Source organism: Salarias fasciatus, chromosome 22 (genome assembly GCF_902148845.1).
Source record: "Salarias fasciatus chromosome 22, fSalaFa1.1, whole genome shotgun sequence".
Taxonomy (NCBI): domain Eukaryota; kingdom Metazoa; phylum Chordata; class Actinopteri; order Blenniiformes; family Blenniidae; genus Salarias; species Salarias fasciatus.
Window position 1 is genome coordinate 31,020,463 of NC_043765.1, and position 21,498 is coordinate 31,041,960.

The 21,498-nt window shown below is 55.0% G+C and overlaps 3 protein-coding genes across 5 annotated transcripts in view; 2 read left to right on the forward strand and 1 right to left on the reverse strand.

Moving 5' to 3' along the window:
* The window catches only part of LOC115409243 (transcriptional repressor p66-beta-like), a 28,099-nt gene extending 16,169 nt beyond the window's left edge, over positions 1-11,930 (forward strand). The window contains exons 2-11 of one of the 3 annotated variants that reach the window (XM_030120326.1): positions 3,621-4,001; positions 5,256-5,385; positions 5,490-5,621; positions 5,863-5,991; positions 6,075-6,242; positions 7,094-7,469; positions 7,550-7,752; positions 7,833-7,943; positions 8,999-9,200; positions 9,359-11,930. In XM_030120326.1, coding sequence (XP_029976186.1) covers positions 3,622-4,001; positions 5,256-5,385; positions 5,490-5,621; positions 5,863-5,991; positions 6,075-6,242; positions 7,094-7,469; positions 7,550-7,752; positions 7,833-7,943; positions 8,999-9,200; positions 9,359-9,495 — 1,968 coding nt within the window. In that variant the 5' untranslated portion in view covers position 3,621 and the 3' untranslated portion in view covers positions 9,496-11,930. Of the gene's footprint in view, positions 1-3,613; positions 4,002-5,255; positions 5,386-5,489; positions 5,622-5,862; positions 5,992-6,074; positions 6,243-7,093; positions 7,470-7,549; positions 7,753-7,832; positions 7,944-8,998; positions 9,201-9,358 lie in introns of all 3 variants that reach the window. The other 2 variants (XM_030120328.1, XM_030120327.1) reach the window with 2 other exon arrangements.
* A 4,130-nt stretch (positions 11,931-16,060) lies between these two features.
* LOC115409247 (SRA stem-loop-interacting RNA-binding protein, mitochondrial-like) lies at positions 16,061-18,206 on the reverse strand. The gene is made up of 4 exons (XM_030120336.1): positions 18,049-18,206; positions 17,785-17,843; positions 17,578-17,685; positions 16,061-16,209 (listed from the first exon to the last, which is right to left on the reverse strand). Exons 1-4 carry the CDS (start codon positions 18,113-18,115, stop codon positions 16,141-16,143), a joined length of 303 nt encoding a protein of 100 aa, XP_029976196.1. The 5' UTR covers positions 18,116-18,206; the 3' UTR covers positions 16,061-16,140.
* Positions 18,207-18,388: 182 nt separating this feature from the next.
* LOC115409245 (nucleic acid dioxygenase ALKBH1-like) lies at positions 18,389-21,196 on the forward strand. Its single transcript, XM_030120331.1, has 6 exons — positions 18,389-18,526; positions 18,737-18,845; positions 19,448-19,610; positions 19,897-19,987; positions 20,290-20,483; positions 20,557-21,196. The coding sequence occupies exons 1-6, from the start codon at positions 18,389-18,391 to the stop codon at positions 21,002-21,004; spliced, it is 1,143 nt and encodes a 380-aa protein (XP_029976191.1). The 3' UTR covers positions 21,005-21,196.
* Positions 21,197-21,498: the final 302 nt, after the last annotated feature.

Genomic DNA, 21,498 nt, shown 5'->3' on the forward strand with positions numbered 1-21,498 from the left:
GGCCGCCACCATGATTGTTTTGAGGGGGGATAATATGACGCATCGCTAACTCCGCCTCTCGTGGGCTGTGATTGGCCCGGCAGAAGCTTGCCTGGCAGAAGTCAGATTCGATTGGCGCCGTACCGGACTGTTTCCCCATGAAGCCCTGAGCATGGAGAGACCGTCTGGAGGGCCAGGCCAGTCTGACGCAGTGTTTGGGTGGTTCAGTTTTCTCTACAGGTGTAAGCAGGACTTCTAACTGACTTGTATCCGGTTACATGACTTTTTCCATAACAGTTGCACTAAATCACCACTAGAGGGCTCTGTCTCCATTGAAATCCCTCAAAATGGAATTACCGTAAATCAGTGGGAATCACTAGCTCTCAGACAGAAACGTAGACTCTGGATAAAACCCTGGATCTTCTCCCTCCAGAATAAGAGTCGCGCTGTGATCGTCCCCGCCGGCTCACCTCTGAGCTCCACACCTTGAAATGCTCCCCATAAAAGCTCCGGACAGGTTTCACTTCCTGCGAGCTCTGGAGGAGTTGTTCTGAAGTGTGTGTTGTTGTCAACCGACCGGTTGAAAAGCACAGATTGAGAGAAAACAGCCGGCAGTGAAGGTAAAGAGCCTGGACCTGTTTTTCAAAATAAGATGAAACGAGTCTGGAAAGAAGAATTCCAGACAGTCTGAGGATAATCCATGTTTGTAGGCTGAGATAATAACCGTGTGTGTGTGTGTGTGTGTGTGTGTGTGTGTGTGTGTGTGTGTGTGTGTGTGTGTGTGTGTGTGTGTGTGTGTGTGTGTGTGTGTGTGTGTGTGTGTGTGTGTGTGTGTGTGTGTGTGTGTGTGTGTGTGTGTGTGTGTGTGTGTGTGTGTGTGGTGGTGAAGCTGCTGACTGTAACAGTCATTATATTATGTAAAGGCTGTGAGGGGGGAGGGGGAGGGGGGGTGCCAGCGACTGACGCTCCGTCCACTCTGCGTCCTGATTGGCCGCCGCGGCGCCGTGCTGCAGGCTGGGCAGGAGCTCACCCCGTGTTGACGAGTCCACTGCGTCACAGATTAATCAGAGTGGGGGGGCGGCGTGTCCCAGCCGCCATTAAGACTCCTCCTCCCCCGTTAATGAGGCTGCTGGAGATGTGAGCGGCAGATTAAAGCGGCGGCGGCGCCGCAGCGCCATGTTACGGCGCCTCAGACACCATCTGGTTTGTCTTTAATGGACAGGCCATTAAGCCGGAGCGCCGCTGAATCACAGGACGGCCATTGTTCGTCCCGTCCTCACGCCTTCCTCCGGAGCCCGCCGGAGGTCGTTCAGGGCTGCCGGCTCTCCGGCTCTCCGGCTCCTGCCTCTTTTCTCTCTGAGTTACAGAGAAGCGGCGGTCGGAGGACGTCCGTCCGTCCGTCCGTCCGTCCGTCCGTCCGTCCCGCAGCCCTGTAGCGTTCTGGCACTTCCTGCCCCAGCTCCGAGGGATCTTCCCATGATGCTTTACTGGAGGGGTCGGCAACCCTTGGCACGCGTGCCACAGGTGGCACGCCGTGGCATTAACACTGGGCACGTTTACGTGCGCCCCATATCAGCTCATATGGCGGAGCGGATTGTAAATGTGTCGTATCAACACCGAGCGGCTCCGCTTCGCTCGGAGCCGATTGTTCGAGGCGGTCTACAGCGATCGACAATCCGCTCCGTGTCTCATATAAACGCCGCCTGACAGCAGATCGGAAAAAAACGGGGGATTATTTGTTCCGCTTGCGTTCCCTCGTACGCAGTGACGTGATGACGTGACAGGAAACAGGAAGCAGGACAGTCAAAAACCAGCCGAAGAACACGACGGTGGCTGAAACACTTTTAATAGAAACCCCGAGAGAACAAACCCTGGAGAGGAGAGATGGAAGCAAACTGTGAAACAGCGAGTCGTATAAAGAGCTCTGCAGCAGAGCCGGTGTTATGGATTAACTGGTTCCCGTGTTAACGAGTGACGGTGGACTTCTGTGTAAACACATGATAATAACAACAGATGTTAAAGTCAGACTCACAAAAGACTTTAAACGTATACCCTCACTGTAACTGCAGATAACTGACGTTCGCTAGAACGAGTACAAGTCTCAGTCATCGATTGGTCACAAGTTAACACGGGCACCAGTTAATTCGAAACATCAGCATGTGGAGCACAAAGCACGTTTATGAAAGCACTCTTTGGAGTTAATAACAGAAAAAAAGATATGTGCTTTATCTGAATGGAATAAGTTTCCAGGTATGTTGGAAATCTTTTTGTATTTTGTGTGAACTTGTGTTTTAGTTGATAATGACACACACACTGGTGAGAAAATGTTAAACGCGCGCTCCATGACAAAAAGGTTGCCGACCCCTGCTTTACTGCAATACGAAGGGCTGTAAAGGCCGAGCAAAGCTCAGCATGTTCGTGGTTTCTATAAAACTCTCCTGGACGCGTCTTGGACGTCGTTCCATCCTCTTATTAAATGAGCGTGGCTCAGGGTGCTTTACTTCAGAATGGCTCTATTCTGAATCCAGTCATTCAGGATTATATTCATGATCTTAGTGTTTACCTGGGAAAACCGGAGGATCAGCTCCTCTCTCACGCCGGGGTCTGTGCAGCGTTCTGATTGGACGGTGCGGCCGTGACGTAGCGACGTCTCCAGGAAGTAAACAGCGTTTTTCTCGTCTTTCTCTCTGGATTAACTTTGACGCTGCAGCTTTGAAAATGTCCCCGTTGTTCTGCTCCCGTTCATCCGCTCCTTTCATTATGTCCAGTTCTCCTGAAACTGCCGTTAAATAAATCCTCTCCATACGAGTCGAACCGCGGACCGCGGGCCGCCATCTTGGAATATTGGGACGGAGCAGAACGAGCAGAATGAAGTCGTCTAATTTACGTATAATTTCACTTCCACAGGAGAATAAACCCGCCGGTGTATTTGGATTCCAACTTAATTCTGAGCCCAGGCGTTTCCAGGGTCTTCAGAGAGCAGAATGAGGCTGTGTTCAGATTTATAGAGGGATAAAAGGTCCCATGTGAACGCACGGACAGAAGCGTCCGTCCAGGCCAGCGGCGTCAAACCCGTCTCGGCTCATTTGCTTCGTCTCGCTGCACTTGGACAGCGGAGGGACCACACGGCGTCCTGCAGTTACAGCTGCTGATGGTTTGGGGGCGCTGTGGGCCCAGATGAACTCTGACCAGACGGCCACAGGAAGTCCCGCCCCAGTCTATCAGCGAGCGCCTGCTCTGACCTCTGACCTCCAGACAGCGTCTAACGCCGGTGGTTTAGTTCATCCTGCTGCTCAGAGGCGCTGAGCTGATCCAGGCTGTGGAAGACTGGGTTCTGAGCTGCTGGTCTTCGGTCTGTCCTGAGCTTCGTCATGGCTTCAGGGTTCCCAACGGGTTCCATGAGGAACTTGGGGGTGTGGCTGTGCAGTGTTTTGATATTCTGTTCTATTCATGGCTTTGAAAGAATGAATCTACTGCAGTATTTCCTCTGAATATGCTGATTCCCAGCTGGCCTCTGTGAGGTTGCTTCTTTGGTCTCTGTTCTTACCCGTCTGTCCCCTCCCATCCCCTCCCGTCCTCTCCCGTCCTCTCCCGTCCCCTCCCGTCCCCTCCCGTCCCCTCCCGTCCCCTCCCGTCCACAGGATGGAGCGGATGTCCGAGGAGGCGCTGAGGCTCAACCTGCTGAAGCGAGGCCTGGAGTCGCCCAGCGAGCGGGAGGAGGCGCTGGCCAAGCGGCTAAAGATGGAGGGCCACGAGGCCATGGAGCGCCTCAAGATGCTGGCGCTGCTCAAGCGCAAAGACCTGGCCGACCTGGCCGCCCTGGAGGTGGCGGGGGGCCTGGGGGACGGGAAGGGCCCCGGGGCCAGCAGCCTGCACCACCAGAGCCTGATGGGCGCCGCGTACGAGGAGAAGATGAACGGCAGCCTGAGGCTGGCCGGCCACGGCGGACACGTGGGACCCAGCAAGAACGGCAAGGAGAACATCCTGGACGAGCCCGTGGACATGAGCGCCGGCAGGAGGTGGTGAGAGGCGCACACCCACACCCACAATGCCTCAGGGCGCCAGGTTCCTCTGCAGCTCCAGGATGTTCTGACATGACCTTCACTCACACTCTGGACTGACCACTCCATCCACGCTTCAGGACAGGTCGTTCCCCCGTGTTCCACTAGAGGGAGCCGGTGTCCCAGAGCAGCACTGAGCCTGAACCCGACGGTCCCCGAGCGCTGACGTAGAAACCTGCAGCCGGGTCCCAGAACGGCTGCGTTTCATTTAATCTGCCCAAAAAACCCAGACCTGAAACCTGGACCAGCTTCCTCCAGGACCCGACCCAAACCCCAGGCACATCACTGCTAATGCTAACGCTAATGCTAATGGGAGCTCACCCTGGACCAGTGGCAGAACCAGAACCAGACCCAGAGGAGACTTCCTGCAGAACCAGACCCAGAGGAGACTTCCTGTAGAACCAGACCCAGAGGAGACTTCCTGTAGAACCAGACCCAGAGGAGACTTCCTGCAGAACCAGACCCAGAGGACACTTCCTGTAGAACCAGACCCAGAGGAGACTTTCTACTGAACCAGACCCAGAGGAGACTTCCTGTAGAACCAGACCCAGAGGGGACTTCCTGTAGAACCAGACCCAGAGGAGACTTCCTGTAGAACCAGACTCAGAGGAGACTTCCTGTAGAACCAGACTCAGAGGACACTTCCTGTAGAACCAGACCCAGAGGACACTTCCTGTAGAACCGGACCCAGAGGAGACTTTCTACTGAACCAGACCCAGAGGAGACTTCCTGCAGAACCAGACCCAGAGGAGACTTCCTGTAGAACCGGACCCAGAGGAGACTTCCTGTAGAACCAGACCCAGAGGACACTTCCTGTAGAACCAGACTCAGAGGACACTTCCTGTAGAACCAGACCCAGAGGACACTTCCTGTAGAACCAGACCCAGAGGAGACTTTCTACTGAACCAGACCCAGAGGAGACTTCCTGTAGAACCAGACCCAGAGGAGACTTCCTGTAGAACCAGACCCAGAGGAGACTTCCTGTAGAACCAGACCCAGAGGAGACTTCCTGCAGAGGAGATTGTAGAATGTTTTGTATTTTTGACGATCAGAGACGTGGAACTGGTGAGCGGCGTCCGTCCACAGCTCTGACGGGTTCCCAGCTTGTGGACCTGGTGTGTGTTCTCTGTCGGTCTCTGGAGCTGCAGATAGTCAGTGTGTGTCCTGGTGTGGTTGTCCTCCCGGTCACCCGGCCTCTGTCCGTCTCCCCTGCAGCGATTCGGACCGCAGCAGACGGACTCCGTCCCCAGACGTCATCATCCTGTCGGACAACGAGGCGTCCAGCCCCAGGACGACGCCCCGGCCCGACGAGCGCCTGCACCACGCCAACCTGGACATGTTCAAGGTACGCACACGCCTGCGACGGCGTGGCGATGTCCAGAGAGCGTCCCGGACGATCATCTGAGGAGTCTCTGACTGGACGTCCCGGTCCGTCCCTGTGTGTTTCAGGGGAAGACGGGCGAGGAGCGGCAGCAGATGATCAAGGCCCTGAGGGAGGAGCTGCGTCTGGAGGAGGCCCGGCTGGTTCTCCTCAAGAAGCTGCGGCAGAGCCAGATGCAGAAGGAGAACGTGGTGCAGAAGGTCCGACCCGTCTCCCTGTCCCCGTGTCCCCGTGTCCCCGTGTCCACAGCAGCTCAGCTTCACACCAGACAAGGACCCAACACTGTTTTCTCCCTGTCGTTCTCTCCATGGATCGCTCTCAGCAGATCACAGTGCTCTTTCTCTCGGCCCCAGGCTCCCAGTGGGTCTGTGTGGAAAACCTGCAGGATGGACTGAGAGTTAACGTCTGTCTCTGTTCCCTCTGTCCCCCTCGTCCCTGCAGGTCCCCGTGGTGCAGAATGCGTCCTCCTCTGTCCAGCCTCCTCCCATCCACAGCTCTCCGGGTCTCGGGAAGCTTCCTGTGAGACCAGGCCTCCATAACCCTGAGCCCCAGAACCTCCGCACTGCACAGGTCAGTGAGAGCCCGGAGTCCCGGTGCTGAGACGGGACGTCCAGCAGGAGTGCTGAGACGTCTGTCCTCCCGTCTGCCTGCAGGGACACACGGTCATCCGGTCAGCGGCCAACGCCAGCATGCCCCCCATGCTGATGTCCCAGAGAGTCATCGCCCCCAACCCCGCCCAGCTGGGACAGAGGGTGTCCTCCAAACCCGGAATGTCTCGCTCCGGCTCCAACAGCATGGCCAACGCTGTCAGCTACCAGCAGGTACAGGTCCCCCAGCGGGTACAGGTCCCCCAGCGGGTACAGGTCCCCCAGCGGGTACAGGTCCCCCAGCGGGTACAGGTCTACCAGCAGGTACAGGTCCCCCAGCGGGTACAGGTCTACCAGCAGGTACAGGTCCCCCAGCGGGTACAGGTCTACCAGCGGGTACAGGTCCCCCAGCGGGTACAGGTCCCCCAGCGGGTACAGGTCCCCCAGCGGGTACAGGTCCCCCAGCGGGTACAGGTCTACCAGCGGGTACAGGTCTACCAGCGGGTACAGGTCTACCAGCGGGTACCAGCAGGTACAGGTCCCCCAGCAGGTACAGGTCCCCCAGCGGGTACAGGTCTACCAGCAGGTACAGGTCCCCCAGCGGGTACAGGTCCCCCAGCGGGTACAGGTCTACCAGCGGGTACAGGTCCCCCAGCGGGTACAGGTCCCCCAGCGGGTACAGGTCTACCAGCGGGTACCAGCAGGTACAGGTCTACCAGCGGGTACAGGTCTACCAGCGGGTACAGGTCTACCAGCGGGTACAGGTCTACCAGCGGGTACCAGCAGGTACAGGTCTACCAGCGGGTACAGGTCTACCAGCGGGTACAGGTCTACCAGCGGGTACCAGCAGATACAGGTCGCCCAGCGGGTACCAGCAGGTACAGGTCTACCAGCAGGTACAGGTCTACCAGCGGGTACAGGTCTACCAGCGGGTACAGGTCCCCCAGCGGGTACAGGTCTACCAGCGGGTACAGGTCTACCAGCGGGTACAGGTCAGGTCCACTATGGAGCTGGTTGAGTAAGCATCTAATATGTGTGTAATAATCAAGTGTTTTGTGTGCGTGTGTGTGTGTGTGTGTGTGCAGGCCAGCCAGCAGGTGGCGGCGTCGCAGCGCTCTGGCTCCAGTGCCATGTACATGAACCTGGCACACATGCAGGCGGCGGCGGCGGCGGGGGCCGGCGGAGTGGGCGGCGGCCTGGGCGGGGCCTCGGCCGTCAGCCCCTCGGGCCTGTCCGGCTCCGGCGGCGCCGGCGGAGGGGTGGGCTCCATGGCGGACCAGGCCAGCAGCCAGGCCGCCGCCAAGCTGGCCCTGAGAAAGCAGCTGGAGAAGACCCTGCTGGAGATCCCGCCGCCCAAACCCCCCGCCCCGCTGCTGCACTTCCTGCCCTCCGCCGCCAACAGCGAGTTCATCTACATGGTGGGGCTGGAGGAGGTGGTGCAGAGCGTGCTGGACAGCCAGGGTGAGTACGGCCGCTCGGCGGCATCCACGCCGGCGCCGCCGCAGACCGGCGTTAAACCCGCGTCCCCGTCCCGTGCGCAGGGAAGCTCAGAGGCACGCTGGCCCGGATGGAGCCCTTCTTCTGCGCCCAGTGCAGAACCGACTTCACCCCCCACTGGAAGCAGGAGAAGAGCGGCCGGATCCTGTGCGAGCAGTGTATGACGTCCAATCAGAAGAAGGCTCTGAAGGCCGAGCACACCAACCGGCTGAAGAACGCCTTCGTCAAGGCTCTGCAGCAGGAGCAGGTGGGCCTCACACTCGGTCCGGCTGTGATCTACAGGCGGCGGTTCCACTGAGCTCTGACACAACCCGTCTGACTTCCCAGGAGATCGAACAGAGGCTCCAGCAGCAGGCGGCGCTCTCTCCAAGCCCCGCCTCCACCGGCTCCAACACATCCAAGACTGACTCAATGATCCGGCACCACGCTCTGCGCCAGGTACACCGCCTCTGACTGTAGCTCTGACTGAAACTCTGTGGCCTTGACTGAAGCTAACTGTAGCCACAGCTGTAGCTCCAAATGAAACTTGAACTAAAACTGTCTGTAGCTCAACTGAATCTCTTGACTGTAGCTCTGACTGTAGCTCCGACTGTAGCTCTAACTGTCGCTAGGGCTGTAGCTCCGATTATAGCTCTCACTGTAGTCCCGGTTGGAGCTCTGACTGTGGCTTTGACTTAAGCTAACTGTAGCTACAACTGAAACTTAAACTAAAACTGTGTGTAGCAAAACTGAATTTCTGACTGTAGCTTCAGCTGTACCTCCGACTGTAACCCTGGCTGTAGCTCTGACTGTAGTCCCGGCTGTAGCTCTGACTGTAATCCCAGCTGTAGCTCTGACTGTAGTCCCGGTTGAAGCTCTGACTGTAGTCCCGCCTGTAGCTCTGACTGTAGTCCCAGCTGGAGCTCTGACTGTAGTCCCGGTTGGAGCTCTGACTGTAGTCCCAGCTGGAGCTCTGACTGTAGTCCCGACTGTAGCTCTGACTGTAGTCCCGACTGTAGCTCTGACTGTAGTCCCGGCTGTAGCTCTGACTGTAGTCCCGGCTGTAGCTCTGACTGTAGTCCCGGCTGTAGCTCTGACTGTAGTCCCGGCTGTAGCTCTGACTGTAGTCCCGACTGTAGCTCTGACTGTAGTCCCGACTGTAGCTCTGACTGTAGTCCCGGCTGTAGCTCTGACTGTAGTCCCGGCTGTAGCTCTGACTGTAGTCCCGGCTGTAGCTCTGACTGTAGTCCCGGCTGTAGCTCTGACTGTAGTCCCGGCTGTAGCTCTGACTGTAGTCCCGGCTGTAGCTCTGACTGTAGTCCCGGCTGTAGCTCTGAGCGTTCCTCTAACTGATGTAAACAGTGGAGCTGACGCTGAAGCTCTGTGGAGCCGCTGCAGAGGAGCTGCAGAGCCAGGTGTTGTGACCTTTGTGACCTGTAGTTGACCTGTAGTTGACTGTCGTCGTCCTGTTCTCCCCGCCATGTCCCGGTTCCTGGGGTCCTCCGGTTGCCCAGGCTCCCCAGCCTCAGGCCTCCATGCAGCGAGGGCTGTCCAACTCCGCCCGCGGCGTCCTGTCCAACTTCGCCCAGGCCTCCCAGCTGTCGGTGGCCAGCAGCCTCATGGGGATGACCAGCGCTAAGCACTGCGGCGGCGGCGGCGGCGGCAGCGGCAACAGGCTGCAGCACGACAGCCGCCGGCAGATCTACAACATCCCAGGTACCCAGCATGCACTTCTCCTCCAGACTCAGACCTCCGTCTGGCCGGAGAGCAGCTTTAGGAGGAAGCAGTCGCTTATTGAAGAGTTAGTGCTGTAAAGTGTGTGTGTGTGTGTGTGTGTGTGTGTGTGTGTGTGTGTGTGTGTGTGTCTCCTGCAGGGCTGAACATTGCCTACCTGAACCCGGCGGCGGTGGGCGCTCATAAGAGCTCCAGCCTGGCGGACCGCCAGAGAGAGTACCTGTTGGACATGATCCCTCCTCGATCCATATCCCAGTCCATCTCTGGACAGAAATGAGCCCCCCCCCCCCCCTCCCCCATCAGCCCCCCTCCCCCCATGGTGAAGCACTCCCTCATGGCCCCTCTCGCATGCAGTGCCTGTCCGTGTGCCTACCTGCCCCCCCTCGCCCTCCCCCCCCCCGGAGACACTCAGTCTGTGGGTCTGTAGTGAACTGTGTCCATATCCGACCTGCGCTTCAGTTATTCTCTTTAGTTTCCTGAGTGTGACCCCCCCCCCCCCCCCCCCCATACCCCCCATACCCCCTCCGGCTCCGACGGGACTCGTGCTCGCCGCCACGTGCCAGCAGGGCGCGCTCTGGTTGCTATGCAACGTGAAGCCTGAGAACTGGGAAGCTTTGAGAAGTAAGTGGGAGGAGGAGGAGCGAGGCGGGCCGCCCGCAGTATTACCCCCCCCCCCGCCGCATTGCCCCCCCCCTGCCCCCCACCGCCCCCCGCCCGCTGCTTCTTCAGTATGCACAGACTGAACCTTTCTATCCAGCGGCTCCACGTTGTGCGTCCGAGCCGGAATCTGCACCGTCAACCCCCCCCCCCCCCCCCTTTTTATATTGATTGTTCTCCGACCCCCCCCCCCTCCCGGTTCTCCTCGGTTCTCCTTGGTTGGGGTTTTCTTTCTTTGCGGCGTCTCCTGCTGATGGCGGCGTACCTGAGAGGTACCGGCCCGGGAGACGATAATAATCAGTGTAGAGGGTTCTGTATCGACGCTGGCTTCAGAGAACCCGCTGTGGACCGGACCGCCGACGGCAGAGACACGATCAATCACGGCGGTGCACGTTCTGCGCACGTCGCCTCACTCCAGAGGAGCACTTTCATGTTTCCAATTGGAAATTTTGTTTTATAAAAAGAAAAAAAAAGAAGAAGAAAGGGTGAAAGAGCGCGAGGCCGGAGCCGGGTCTGGAGAGCGTCGGCGCAGAACCGCCGGTTCCCTCTGCCGTCTGTAAAACCCCCATCTTCTTGTCGTAGTTCCGTTGGACCGAGCGCTCTGGACCCTCCAGAGTCCCCCTAACGTGTCGAGCACTTGTGGACTTTATGGTTCTGAAACCCGGGAAGACGCCGTGTTTCCTCTGAGAAACACGCTAAATCGAAGCCCACGTTCCTGACGAAGGTTCTCCAGACGTCCAGACCCGGACCTCCGTCCTCCAAAACTACCTAGAGCCAGACCCAGCGAATCTCGTGGCATCCAACATTGAAATTGAGCTGAAATTGGGTGTAAATTGTGAATACCCGGGTGGTTTTTTACTGCCTTTTACAATCTAATTTAGCAATATTTGTCTTTAGTTCTGCAGCCGAGCTGAATTCTGAATGAAAAAAGATCTCCTGTCTCTTTTCCACAGCCTGCGTCTCTGATTCTGTTCAAGCATTTTTAGATTTCAAACGTCTCGACTGAGTTTTTTCTTTCTATGGCAGTTTTAAAAAAACATCAATAAATGTATTGACTATGAGATAAATGACAATATTTGCTAGGTTTGAAGTAATAATGACTTATTGTACAGAAGCATTTTTCCTCCCTTGTACTGAAAAAAGGAATTAAATGGTTGTACATTGTGTAGAAAAGCAAACAAAAAGCCATGAATATTGTGAAGCTTGTCATTTCGTTTTGTGATCACTGTGTATGATTATTGTGTAACTAATGTGCAAAATGTTTGGGATTCTTTTTCTAGGTCCTCTGAACGGAGGACGGACTCGCTTTGAGTTGACAGAGGAGGGCTCACTGCTTCACACACACACACACACACACACACACACACACACACACACACACACACACACACACACACACACACACACACACACACACACACACACACGGGAATCCGTTGAACTTTTAATTTGTTGATAACATGCAGAATGTGGCCTTATTTTAATTTGAAACTTGGATCACCGACTTGATGTGATTTCTTCATTCTAGTACTGGAGGGATGGTTCTGATGGTTCTGATGCATTGAGGCGTGTTCAGGTGTATGTGTGTGTGTGTGTGTGTGTGTGCGCCCCCCCCCCCTCCGGAGCAGTGGCCCCCCCTCCTGGTGAACACCAGCACACAACCTGTTGGCTCCTTCAGCTCCTCTCCTCAGTCGCTGCTCATGCAGGAGGTTTAAGAATCAGTTTCATCGAGTTTCAATTCACTTGTAGAAAGTTTCTTTTGTTTATTTTTTTCTTGTTGCAAAGTGTAGACAATGTTGACAGAAACAGAAAAAAGGTGATGAAATCAAGCCGAGACGAGTCGAAGTCATTTTTCTTTTGCTGACATCAATCCTGACCTTTTGCACATACTTGATATTTAACGGTCTTCAAAAAAAAGTAAAGAAAATACTGTCGTTTGAATACTGCCAGTTGATTGACAATTATGCATTGATTGAAAAAATAAGCTAATTTTGGAGGAAATAACTTTGTAATATTTATCTCTTGCAAGCTATGTTTAATAAAGGTTGAAACAATTTGCTTCCACGTCTGACTTCCTGTTTGAGGCGCGGTGGCGGCGGAGCGGCGAGCAGAACATCAGAGTGAAGGGCGGGCTGATGTTTCCTCGCCTCTTTAACAGAGTGAGACTTTTTCCAGGGATGCTGGTTGCCCTGGCAGCGCCGGACCGATGGGCTCGACGGGTGGCCGCTGGGCGGGTGCGCGGCGTGGGAGCGGCGCGGGTATGCTAGCAAGCCGCTCTTTGCCTGGCGATGGGAGTGAAAGTCAGTTTTCACCGCTTTGGCGTTTAAAGACGACCGGAAAGGTTTGAGAAAAGTTTGCTGAAAAAACCGTGAATTTAAGTTGGAACGGTGTGACGGCGACTGAACCACGCCGAGCGTCCTCCGTCGGGTAAAGACACTCGGCGCAAACTGTGGGCTGCATGCGGGTCGACCGTAGAGGGCAGGAGTCCACGGCCACTTTTACGTCACAGGGACCAGAATCTGCAGGCAAACCGGCTTCAGCAGCACGGCGCCGGAACCAGAACCGGAACTCAGCCAGCAGCACGGCGCCGGAACCAGAACCGGAACTCAGCCAGCAGCACGGCGCCGGAACCGGAACCGGAACTCAGCCAGCAGCACGGCGCCGGAACCGGAACTCAGCCAGCAGCACGGCGCCGGAACCAGAGGCCGTCTCCACCGTCGGCTCTCAGGGCGGAGCTTCTCCAGTTCAAGCGTCCCTCCTCTTAACGAGGGAATCGTACCGGGGAGCTGCTCCAACGTGTCCACGGACTCCGACGTGTCCAAAAGTGGAGCATGTGGTGAAAGACCAGGAGTCGGGTTGGCTTCGCGCCACATTTTGAGAAGCTGCTAGCAACCAGCATCAAAGATGGCGGAGCGAACGTCACGATGTCCAACCAGTCTGAACAAATCAGCAGGGAAAAAAAAAAAAAAAAAGCCCAAAAAAAAGGATTCGTGGTTACATGAAAGAAAGTGTTCATTTGCCATGACTTCACACTGCGTGTGTGTGTGTGTGACACACACACACAGCGGACCATGGAGCGTGGGAACTGTCTGGGCTCCAGCATGGACAGATTCTGCCGAGCGTAGAACGGTTTGATTGTTTCGTGGTTTTGATGAGCTGAGGATAAGCGAACACTCCGTGTGAGACGTTCGGTGTGTTTCACGGGGCTGAAGACCTGCTGCCTCGCACAACCTTCACTTCTGAGGCTTAAAGACGCTCGGTCTATGAAGAGCCTGACACTCTGGACATGTGTTTGTGCTTTAGTTTCCTTCTTTGTGACGATTAGCAGGAATATGAGCCTCTCGCTGTCCGTCGGTGTGGACGGGTCAAAGGTCGCCCTGGACGTGCTGGAGCTGCTTCAGAGTGAGACCTCAGCGCTCCATGGGGTCTGCAGACCCCCCACGGGGCCACGAAGGCCGGATCACAACACGGCAGGTCGACGGGCTCGGCGTTCCTCAGCGCTTCTGCACTGCAGGAGATTCCTCCAGACCAGGGGTGCTCAACCTGCGGCTCCTCTGCAGCGGCTCCATGAAGCCTTCACCACATCATACACGAATACAGATTCCACTTATTTTTAAATTATTACGTGATTGGTCACTCTTGGTTCAGAAGGGATTCAAACAGTTCAAGTAAAATAATGAAAAAGAAAAAAACCACAAGAAATGAGGGAAAATGATCGAACAGCTTAAAGAACCTGAAATGTCTCCAATTTCTAACAAAAGACGATGAAATATAGCAGGAAAAAGCATAGAAAACTGTTTAAAAATGTCAAAGCTGTCAACAAATAAAGCTTGAAAAAACTTAAAATCAGGAACAAAAACAGGTTTGGTGTAATAAAACGTTCACTGTTCTGAACTGTAGTTAAACTTCATGAATGCATCATAAGATCTGGATCGTTACAAGCAGGAACGAAGCTCCCTGAGCTGCTTTCGCCTCACTTTAAAGGTTAAATGTTCTTTATGGCGACAGAACCACTGGACTTGACGGAAAGTCACTGAAACGGCTCTTTTGGTGAGAGAGGTTGGAAAACCCTGCTCCAGCCCCGCAGGCTCCTCCCCCTCTCCCCCGACACATGGAATGTATGGCCGCAGAATGTGGTTTCCTTCTGAGCGGGAGTTATGTAATTGTTGGTTCATTTCCAGTCATTAGATGTAATTTTTAGAGCATCTAAAGCACTCTGACTTTGAGCGTAATAACCTGTTCATGCCAGCAGGAGGCAGTGTGACGCACTACCCGCTCCTCTAGCTAGCCTAGCCCCCAAATTCCACTTCGTCCGTCTGCGCTCTGCCCGGCTCCGCCCCGCCCCGCTCGGCTCCGCCCCGCCCGGCTCCGCCTCGCGCCGCCCAGCTCCGCCCCGCCCGGCTCCGCCCTGCTTGGCTCCGCCTCACGCCGCTCAGCTCCGCCCCGCTCCGCCCCACCCGGCTCCGCCCTGCCTGGCTCCACCCCACCTGGCTCGGCTCCGCCCCGCCCGGCTCCGCCCCGTTTGTTCAAACCCACAGCTCTGCTTTGCTCCGCCGGCCGGAGAAGCAGAGCGGCGCTGCTGAGCATCGACCTCCAGGAGCTGAGCAGTCTGGGCCACACTGCCGTCTTTCTCTGTACGTCCTCTGGAAAGGACGACTGGGTCAGATAACATTTTATGATTCTCCACGTCCAGCGTCTCTTCATCCTGGTGGTTGTGCTTCAACACGCTGAATTTCGTGTGACAGGATGTTGACATTCGGGCCTTTCAGAATAAAATGCATACACGGTCCTGAATATGTATTTTGTAGAAAACACAACATTTATGGACAACAGCCTGCAAACGGGCCGTATATGCAGCTGTGTGAACATTCAGAAACGTTTGACTACAGCTTGATTACAGGCAGAACAGAAGTTTGTCAAATAAAACTTGATGGTGTGTTTTGATTTTAGTTTGCCCGCTTTTTAAAGTGTATATTCTAATCAGTATGGGATGTCTGGTCGTGATATATCTGAAAATGAATGTGAGGACAAATAAAACATCTCTAAACAGTTTAAAGTTTTTAATAAAGACAAAATGATTTTATTGTGTATAAAGCCGGAGGTTGTTGGAGTTCTCTTTCCTGTTTGGTGCATCTGAACTGTGGACATCTATGCGTCCGGAGACCTGGACGGACCGGAGAGACAAACAGACCTGGGCTCTATGTTGGACTGACGGGGCGGGGCGGGGCGGAGGCTGTGGAATCAGCTACAGTCATTAAAATAGTAATGTGTTTGCTGCGGCGGTCGGACCGGACCGGACCGGACCGGACCGGAGCGCAGACGGACGCAGTAGAAATTGGGGGTTGGAGTTTTTTTTTGTTTTTTCGAGTTGGAAAGTGACTGCCCTCTGCCTGCTTGTTCCTCCTGTTCATTCAGTTACAGCCGTCACAATCTGCTGATCGCAGGTGTAACATAGGCCCAGGATGTTCACTACATTTAAAGCGATACTTCAACATTTTGGCAGATTGGCCCATTTAGCGCAACTCCTCAGTCATCAGAGCAGCAGACTGACTGTTTCTGTGAGGGCAGCTGTTGTTTATTCAGAGGTGAGTCGGGGAAGGTTTTCGGGACGGACACAATGGAAGTGGATGGTATTTTTGTTCCCCCTCGTCAGACTCATCAAATACACAATCCAACAACCCCAAAACACCTTGGTGGACACGTTATAATCCACACATTCACTACGCTGTGGAACACCAACAGATAATACTGTAGCGTTACGACATTGAAGCAAACACTGGGAACTACGTTTTCTTTTGAGATCACTACGCCCAGACGCCATGTTTAGTAAGTAGTTCTGTTTTAGCAATCTTCACATAAACAACTCAATCTGGTCATTTAGCATTAATATTCCACAGCGTGGTGAATGTGCGGATTATAACGTGTCCACCAAAGTGTTTTGGCGCCGGTTTAACCAGCGGACGGCGAGTTCCATTCCCCTCCACGCTTCACTGCACCTCCTCACGGGGCTTTGGCATCGCACTACCAACCTTTAATCAGAGGCCGACCCAGTGATCACCTACATCTGGTTTAGTGCACACTCAGCGCCAGGCTGCTCTCCAAGCCCCGCCCCCTGAGCGGAGGGGGCGGGGCCTTTTCTTTTAGACAGACATCAAAGAGAACAGAAGCACCTTCAGCCTTCAGCCTTACAACAAAAACAAATTTATTCATTCCAGACAATGCAAGCAAACAGGCGAGGACGGTGTCTTCTGAGTCCGTCTCACCCTCAGTCGTCTTCGGCGTCTCTGATGGACTTCTGTCCTGCAAACAGACGCTTGTTCCTCTGGACCTGGAGCTGGAGGCAGAGACGTTTCCCATCAGCAACAGCGATTCACAGCCACTGAAGGTCAGGAGGCTGCGGAGGCTTCTGATTGGACGGGGGAGGACGCGACGTATTACGCCTCCCAGAAGGAAGCAACTCCACTTCCTGTGTTTATTCTGGACATCCTGTTTGACGCTAAAGCTCCGTGTTTTTAAGCTTTTCACTCTGTAGAGCCCCACGCTTGCTTCGGGCGGCCATCTTGGAACATGTTGGTCAAACAAGCCGCAGAACCACTGGAATTAACTTAAAGCAGAATAAAAGTACTTTAGCTGGTGGCTAGTGGGTGAAAAGCATTGTGGGAAACTGCCCCCGTTTGTGTTTCCTGTTCTGTCCCGATCTGTTTCTGACTGGCCGTCACCGAGCCGCTCGGCCGGGTTCTGAGAGTCATGTGACTCCAGGATGGCCTCGTGAACCAGCCCCGCCCACTCCTCATCCACGTTTGGATTGAGTAGCTGGGGGGGGGGGGGGGTCTGGGGACGAGCCAATAGAAGGAGAATGCGGCTCGGCCATGAAACGGCCGAGCCAATCAGTGTTGCCGCTTTTTGTTTTCAAATTTTTTTGGCGAATTCCGGCGGCTAAACCGGAAGTGATGTCATCACTGAGCGTAGCGGAGATTACGGATTTTAACTTTAACCATCGTCTGAAAGCTGCAATAAGTTACAGCCAAAATACCAAGAATTACAACAATCAAGCAAGAGCCAGAGTCTGGCCTGGAGAGGGTCTGACGGGAAGAGACGTTTTCGCGTGTCTGCGTGTGGAGAAGCTAGAGCTAAAGAGCTAAAGCTAACTCTTAGAGAAGCCAGAGCTAAAGAGCTAAAGCTAACTCTTAGAGAAGCGAACGCATGTTGATGACGTATTTGATTTGAAGCGCTGATTGGCTGAAGTGGCTGTCACTCAGAGGAGTAACCAACACGGAGTTTGTATTGGCTTGTCCCCAGACCCCCCCCAGCTACTAAATCCAAATGTGGATGTGGAGTGGGCGGGGCTGGTTCACGAGGCTAACTCCAGGACGGGGAACGGCGTGTGACTTCAAAATACGCCTCCATCCAGAATGACCGGGGCCAATGGGGGCCAGGGGGGGCCGGGGGGGGCCGGGGGATCCAGGCCAGTCCCGGCCCGGTGCCGTCGCCCCCGTGTCCTGGGTCGCCAGCTGAGCCCTCAGGTTCTCCATGGTGGGACACATTTCAGACGGAAGAATTAAACAGTCACCTCCATCAGAATGGAGTTGAATGTGAGGACTGGTTTCCACCTGAACCAGCTGGTTTCAGGGTCACTCTAAAGCAGAATTCAGTTTAGTCTGCAGTCAGAACTCATGTGGCGGCGGCGGCGGCGGCCTCTCACCCGGGACCCCTCCAGGACGTGAGGGTCTTTCTGCAGAGCGTTGTTCAGACCCTCCTCTGACGAGAAGCCCACCCAGCAGAAGCCTCTGTGGAAGCCCGTCTCCTTGTCCTGTCAGAGACACAGGCAGGACAGGCTTCGTCCTCATCCCACCGGAGACCCGCTGCTTCCAGCACCGGAAGACGCCCCCGCTCCCAGCAGGATACTTACAAACGGCAGAAGACACTTCTTGACCTGTCCAAACTGTCCGAAGTACTCCCGCATCTCCTCTGCAAACACAGCGGGCGGGTCGTTAGCTGCGGGACGGACACGATCTGCTCCACACGTCTGTCCCTTTAAAGCTACAACCGAGACATGTCTCTGGCCCGGGCGTTCATAATGTCTCACGTCTTTGATTGCGCGCGCGCGCGCGCGCGCCCACACACATACACACGCGCACACACACCTAACATGAGTGAGAAGAAGTGGACTCACTTCCGGCCACAGTCCAGGGGACTTTAGAGACGAAGATCTCAAACACCTTCTTGGAGGGAGCCGCCATGTTGCCTCGCAGTGACCTTAGTCTTCTTCGCCTTCAGCGCGAGGAGGCTCCACCGCCCCCTGCTGTCCGTAATGCGAATTCAAAGAAACTATTCAGACACGTGCCGGAACTGTTTCGGTTCGTATTGGAAACTTGTCAGTGAGAACGGAGCGGAGACGGCTGTTCACACATGGCTGCATGTCCCCCGGTCCTTTTCATTTCACAAAGAACCGTCTCAGTTGATTTTAATGCTCCAGTCACCCGGAAGCAGATGAGCGGCCGTCCAGTGACGTCATGGCCAAGATGGCGGCCTCCATGGTGGACAGTGGCGAGGATGCTTTTAGGAAAATATTCAAGTTTTACAGGAGAAGAAACCCTCCTCCCGATCTGACCGGAGTCACGGACTTCTCCGGAGGAGAACCGGGGGACAGAGTGAGTGGAAAGCACAGCTTTCACCCCACCGGGACCAGGTCCGGACCGGATAAACCAGGACCTGTTCACACACAGTCTCCACTTCACCACCCGAATACATGCTTTACCAGGACTTGACTACATCTGACTTGAAGTTACTGTGTGTGTGTGTGTGTGTGTGTGTGTGTGTGTGTGTGTGTGTGTGTGTGTGTGTGTGTGATAATCTGACAGGTGGTTCCAGCTGAGCTGGACTTGGCAGCAGTGAGTGATGTGGAAGCTTCCAGAGTCGGACTGAAGCCCGTCAGAGAATGGAGAGCTTTCGGCCTGCAGGGATATCCAGGTAGATACCCATCCATCATCCTTCATCCATCCTTCATCCATCCATCCATCATCCATCCATCTAATTACCTACACTGAGAGCCACAGACATGGTTTTAACTCCATGTTAAAGGTGCTGTAGGCAGGATTTTGCTAGTCAGTGCTAATTTTTCTGTGTTTTCTTTGGATTAAATGTTAGAGTATCCATTGATAATCCTTCAGGAGTGTAGCATAACTGCTCTACCGCGAGGGCGCAGCGTTTCCATCTGTCTCTGTTCTGAGCTGAAAAGGAATCTCGACAGCTCCAGGTATCTTTGACCAATCAGAAGAGCCCCTGAGGCTCTAACTGTGATTGGTCGAGGGGCGTTCGTCGCACGTTCTTGTGGGAGGGGCTTAACTTGCGTAAGGGTGTGATGTCAAAGAAAACAGGACAGGATTGGCTGTGCTGGGTTTCAAATCGCCATCTTAGATGAGTCAAATCGCCATCTTGCTTAGGTAACCCTAAGCAAGATGGCGGAGATGCGGAATCCTGCCTACAGCACCTTTAATAAAACCGAAGTGGCTGCTCAGTGCTCGGTCACAGTCCACTGCACAGGATGAACGGAGTGTTTCTGTGTCCGTCAGGGTTCATCTTCATCTCCAACCCTTTCCTGCGGGGCTGCCAGGCCTTCTGGGTCAGACAGTGTCTGAAGACGTATCCACAAAAACCAAACATCTGCAACCTGGACATGCACATGAATCCGTCTGAGACCCAGGACATCTGGGGACAGAGCGCACCGACCCTCAGGTCGGTTTCAGGCTTCGTCTCAGTTCACACACGGCTGGGGAACGCACAGACAAGAGGTGGAACTTCATTTTTTTAACATATAAGGAAAACAGGAACACCCATGCCCATAAAAGGACGTGGGCGTGTCCGACCAGTGCTGCAGCTCCTCTCGGCTGCTAAACGCTGATCTGTATGTGAAGGGGTTTAAGAAGTCTGGCATCAAGTGACTGTATCTCAGTCTGTCAGCACGCAGTGCACAGTGTGCTGCCTGCTCTGTAACAGCACCCGTGTTCGATTCCCGTTCCAGTTCACCCGTCAGTGCACAGAGGAAACCGAAGACTCTGCTGGAGAAGCTGCGCTGGGTCACGCTGGGATATCACTACAACTGGGACAGCAAGGTCGACAGCACACTGAATGAATGAATGAATGAATGAATGAATACATTTATTACACTGATGTTCATCAGTAGTCTTGTACCGTACTGTCCTGTACCTTTCATTCCGTACCGTACTTAGTGAAGCAGAAAACTGTTGAGTTCAGATCTGCTCTTTGAAGGAGCCAAGAATGAAACCAGGTGTTGGAGGGAAACTCTACAGTAGCAGTCAAGGACTGTTTTGCTCTTCTTGCTTTTGAACGTTGGCTGCCGGTTCTGCCGGTTCTGCCGGTTCTGCCGGTTCTGACCCGCTCCCTGCTCCTCCAGACCTACTCCTCCAGCAGCCACACTCCGTTCCCCTCCGACCTGCACTCGCTGTCGTCCCGGGTGTCGGCGGCCTGCGGCTTCCCGGGGTTCCAGTCGGAGGCCGCGATCCTGAACTTCTACCGGCCGGACTCGTGTCTGGGGATCCACGTGGACGAGTCGGAGCTGGACCACACCCGCCCGCTGCTGTCCTTCAGGTGAGGGGGCTGTCCCCGCGTCCGCCGCCCCGGGAGACGCTGCGCTGACCTGAGGAAAACCCTTCTCCCGCAGCTTCGGGCAGTCTGCCATCTTCCTGCTGGGGGGCCGCCGCCGGCAGGACCCGCCCACCGCCATGTACATGCACAGCGGGGACGTGATGGTGATGTCGGGTCAGAGCCGCCTGCTGTACCACGCCGTGCCTTGCATCCTCCCCGCCGCCGCCGGGCGCTCTGCTCTGGAGGCGGAGGGCCCCGTCCCGGACCCGGACCCGGACCGGGACCTGCGGGACGGCGCCCTGCCGGAGCCGGTGAGCCAGGAGGACTGGACCGTGTGCCGCAGGTACATCCAGACCTCCAGGGTCAACGTGACCGTTCGACAGGTGCTGGAACCCGGACAGAGTCTCCCAGAGACACGGGCCTGCAGCCCCCAGGGAACCGCCGCCGCCGCCGCCGATCGGCGCAGTGAGAAGAGGAAGAGGAGCAGCGGGAGCACGGACTCTGTCCACACCTCACACACATGAAACACGTTAAACAAAAATCCCTCGGACTCCAGAGACACTCAGGTCTGACAGAGGTTTTATTTTGTCGCTTGTCGACTGAAAGCAGGTCTGAATGATCAAGTAGAGACAATGCTGATGTTTCTCCTCGTGTAAGGAGGTCATCGATCTGAGACTGAAGCGTCATGAGGAACACACACACACACTCACCTCCAACAGGAGGCATGTCCTCTGTGTGAACTGAAATAAAATCGAAAGGCCCTGAGGATGGAGTTGATGTCTGAAATGATTGGGTCCAGTAGAAACACGAGAGCCTGCTGACCATCAGGGTTCTGGACCTGAACTGAGACCGCGGTGCCGCCATGACACCTCTCTGCCTGGTTGCTGCGCCCTGCTGTGTTTTCTTCCATAAGGTTTGGTTAAAGTTGACTTTTATGTTGACAGTGGAGTCATTTTCTGTTCTAATTCTTGAGGTTTGTGAAGAAAAAAGTAGTCTTTGTGTATATCCATAAGCAGTT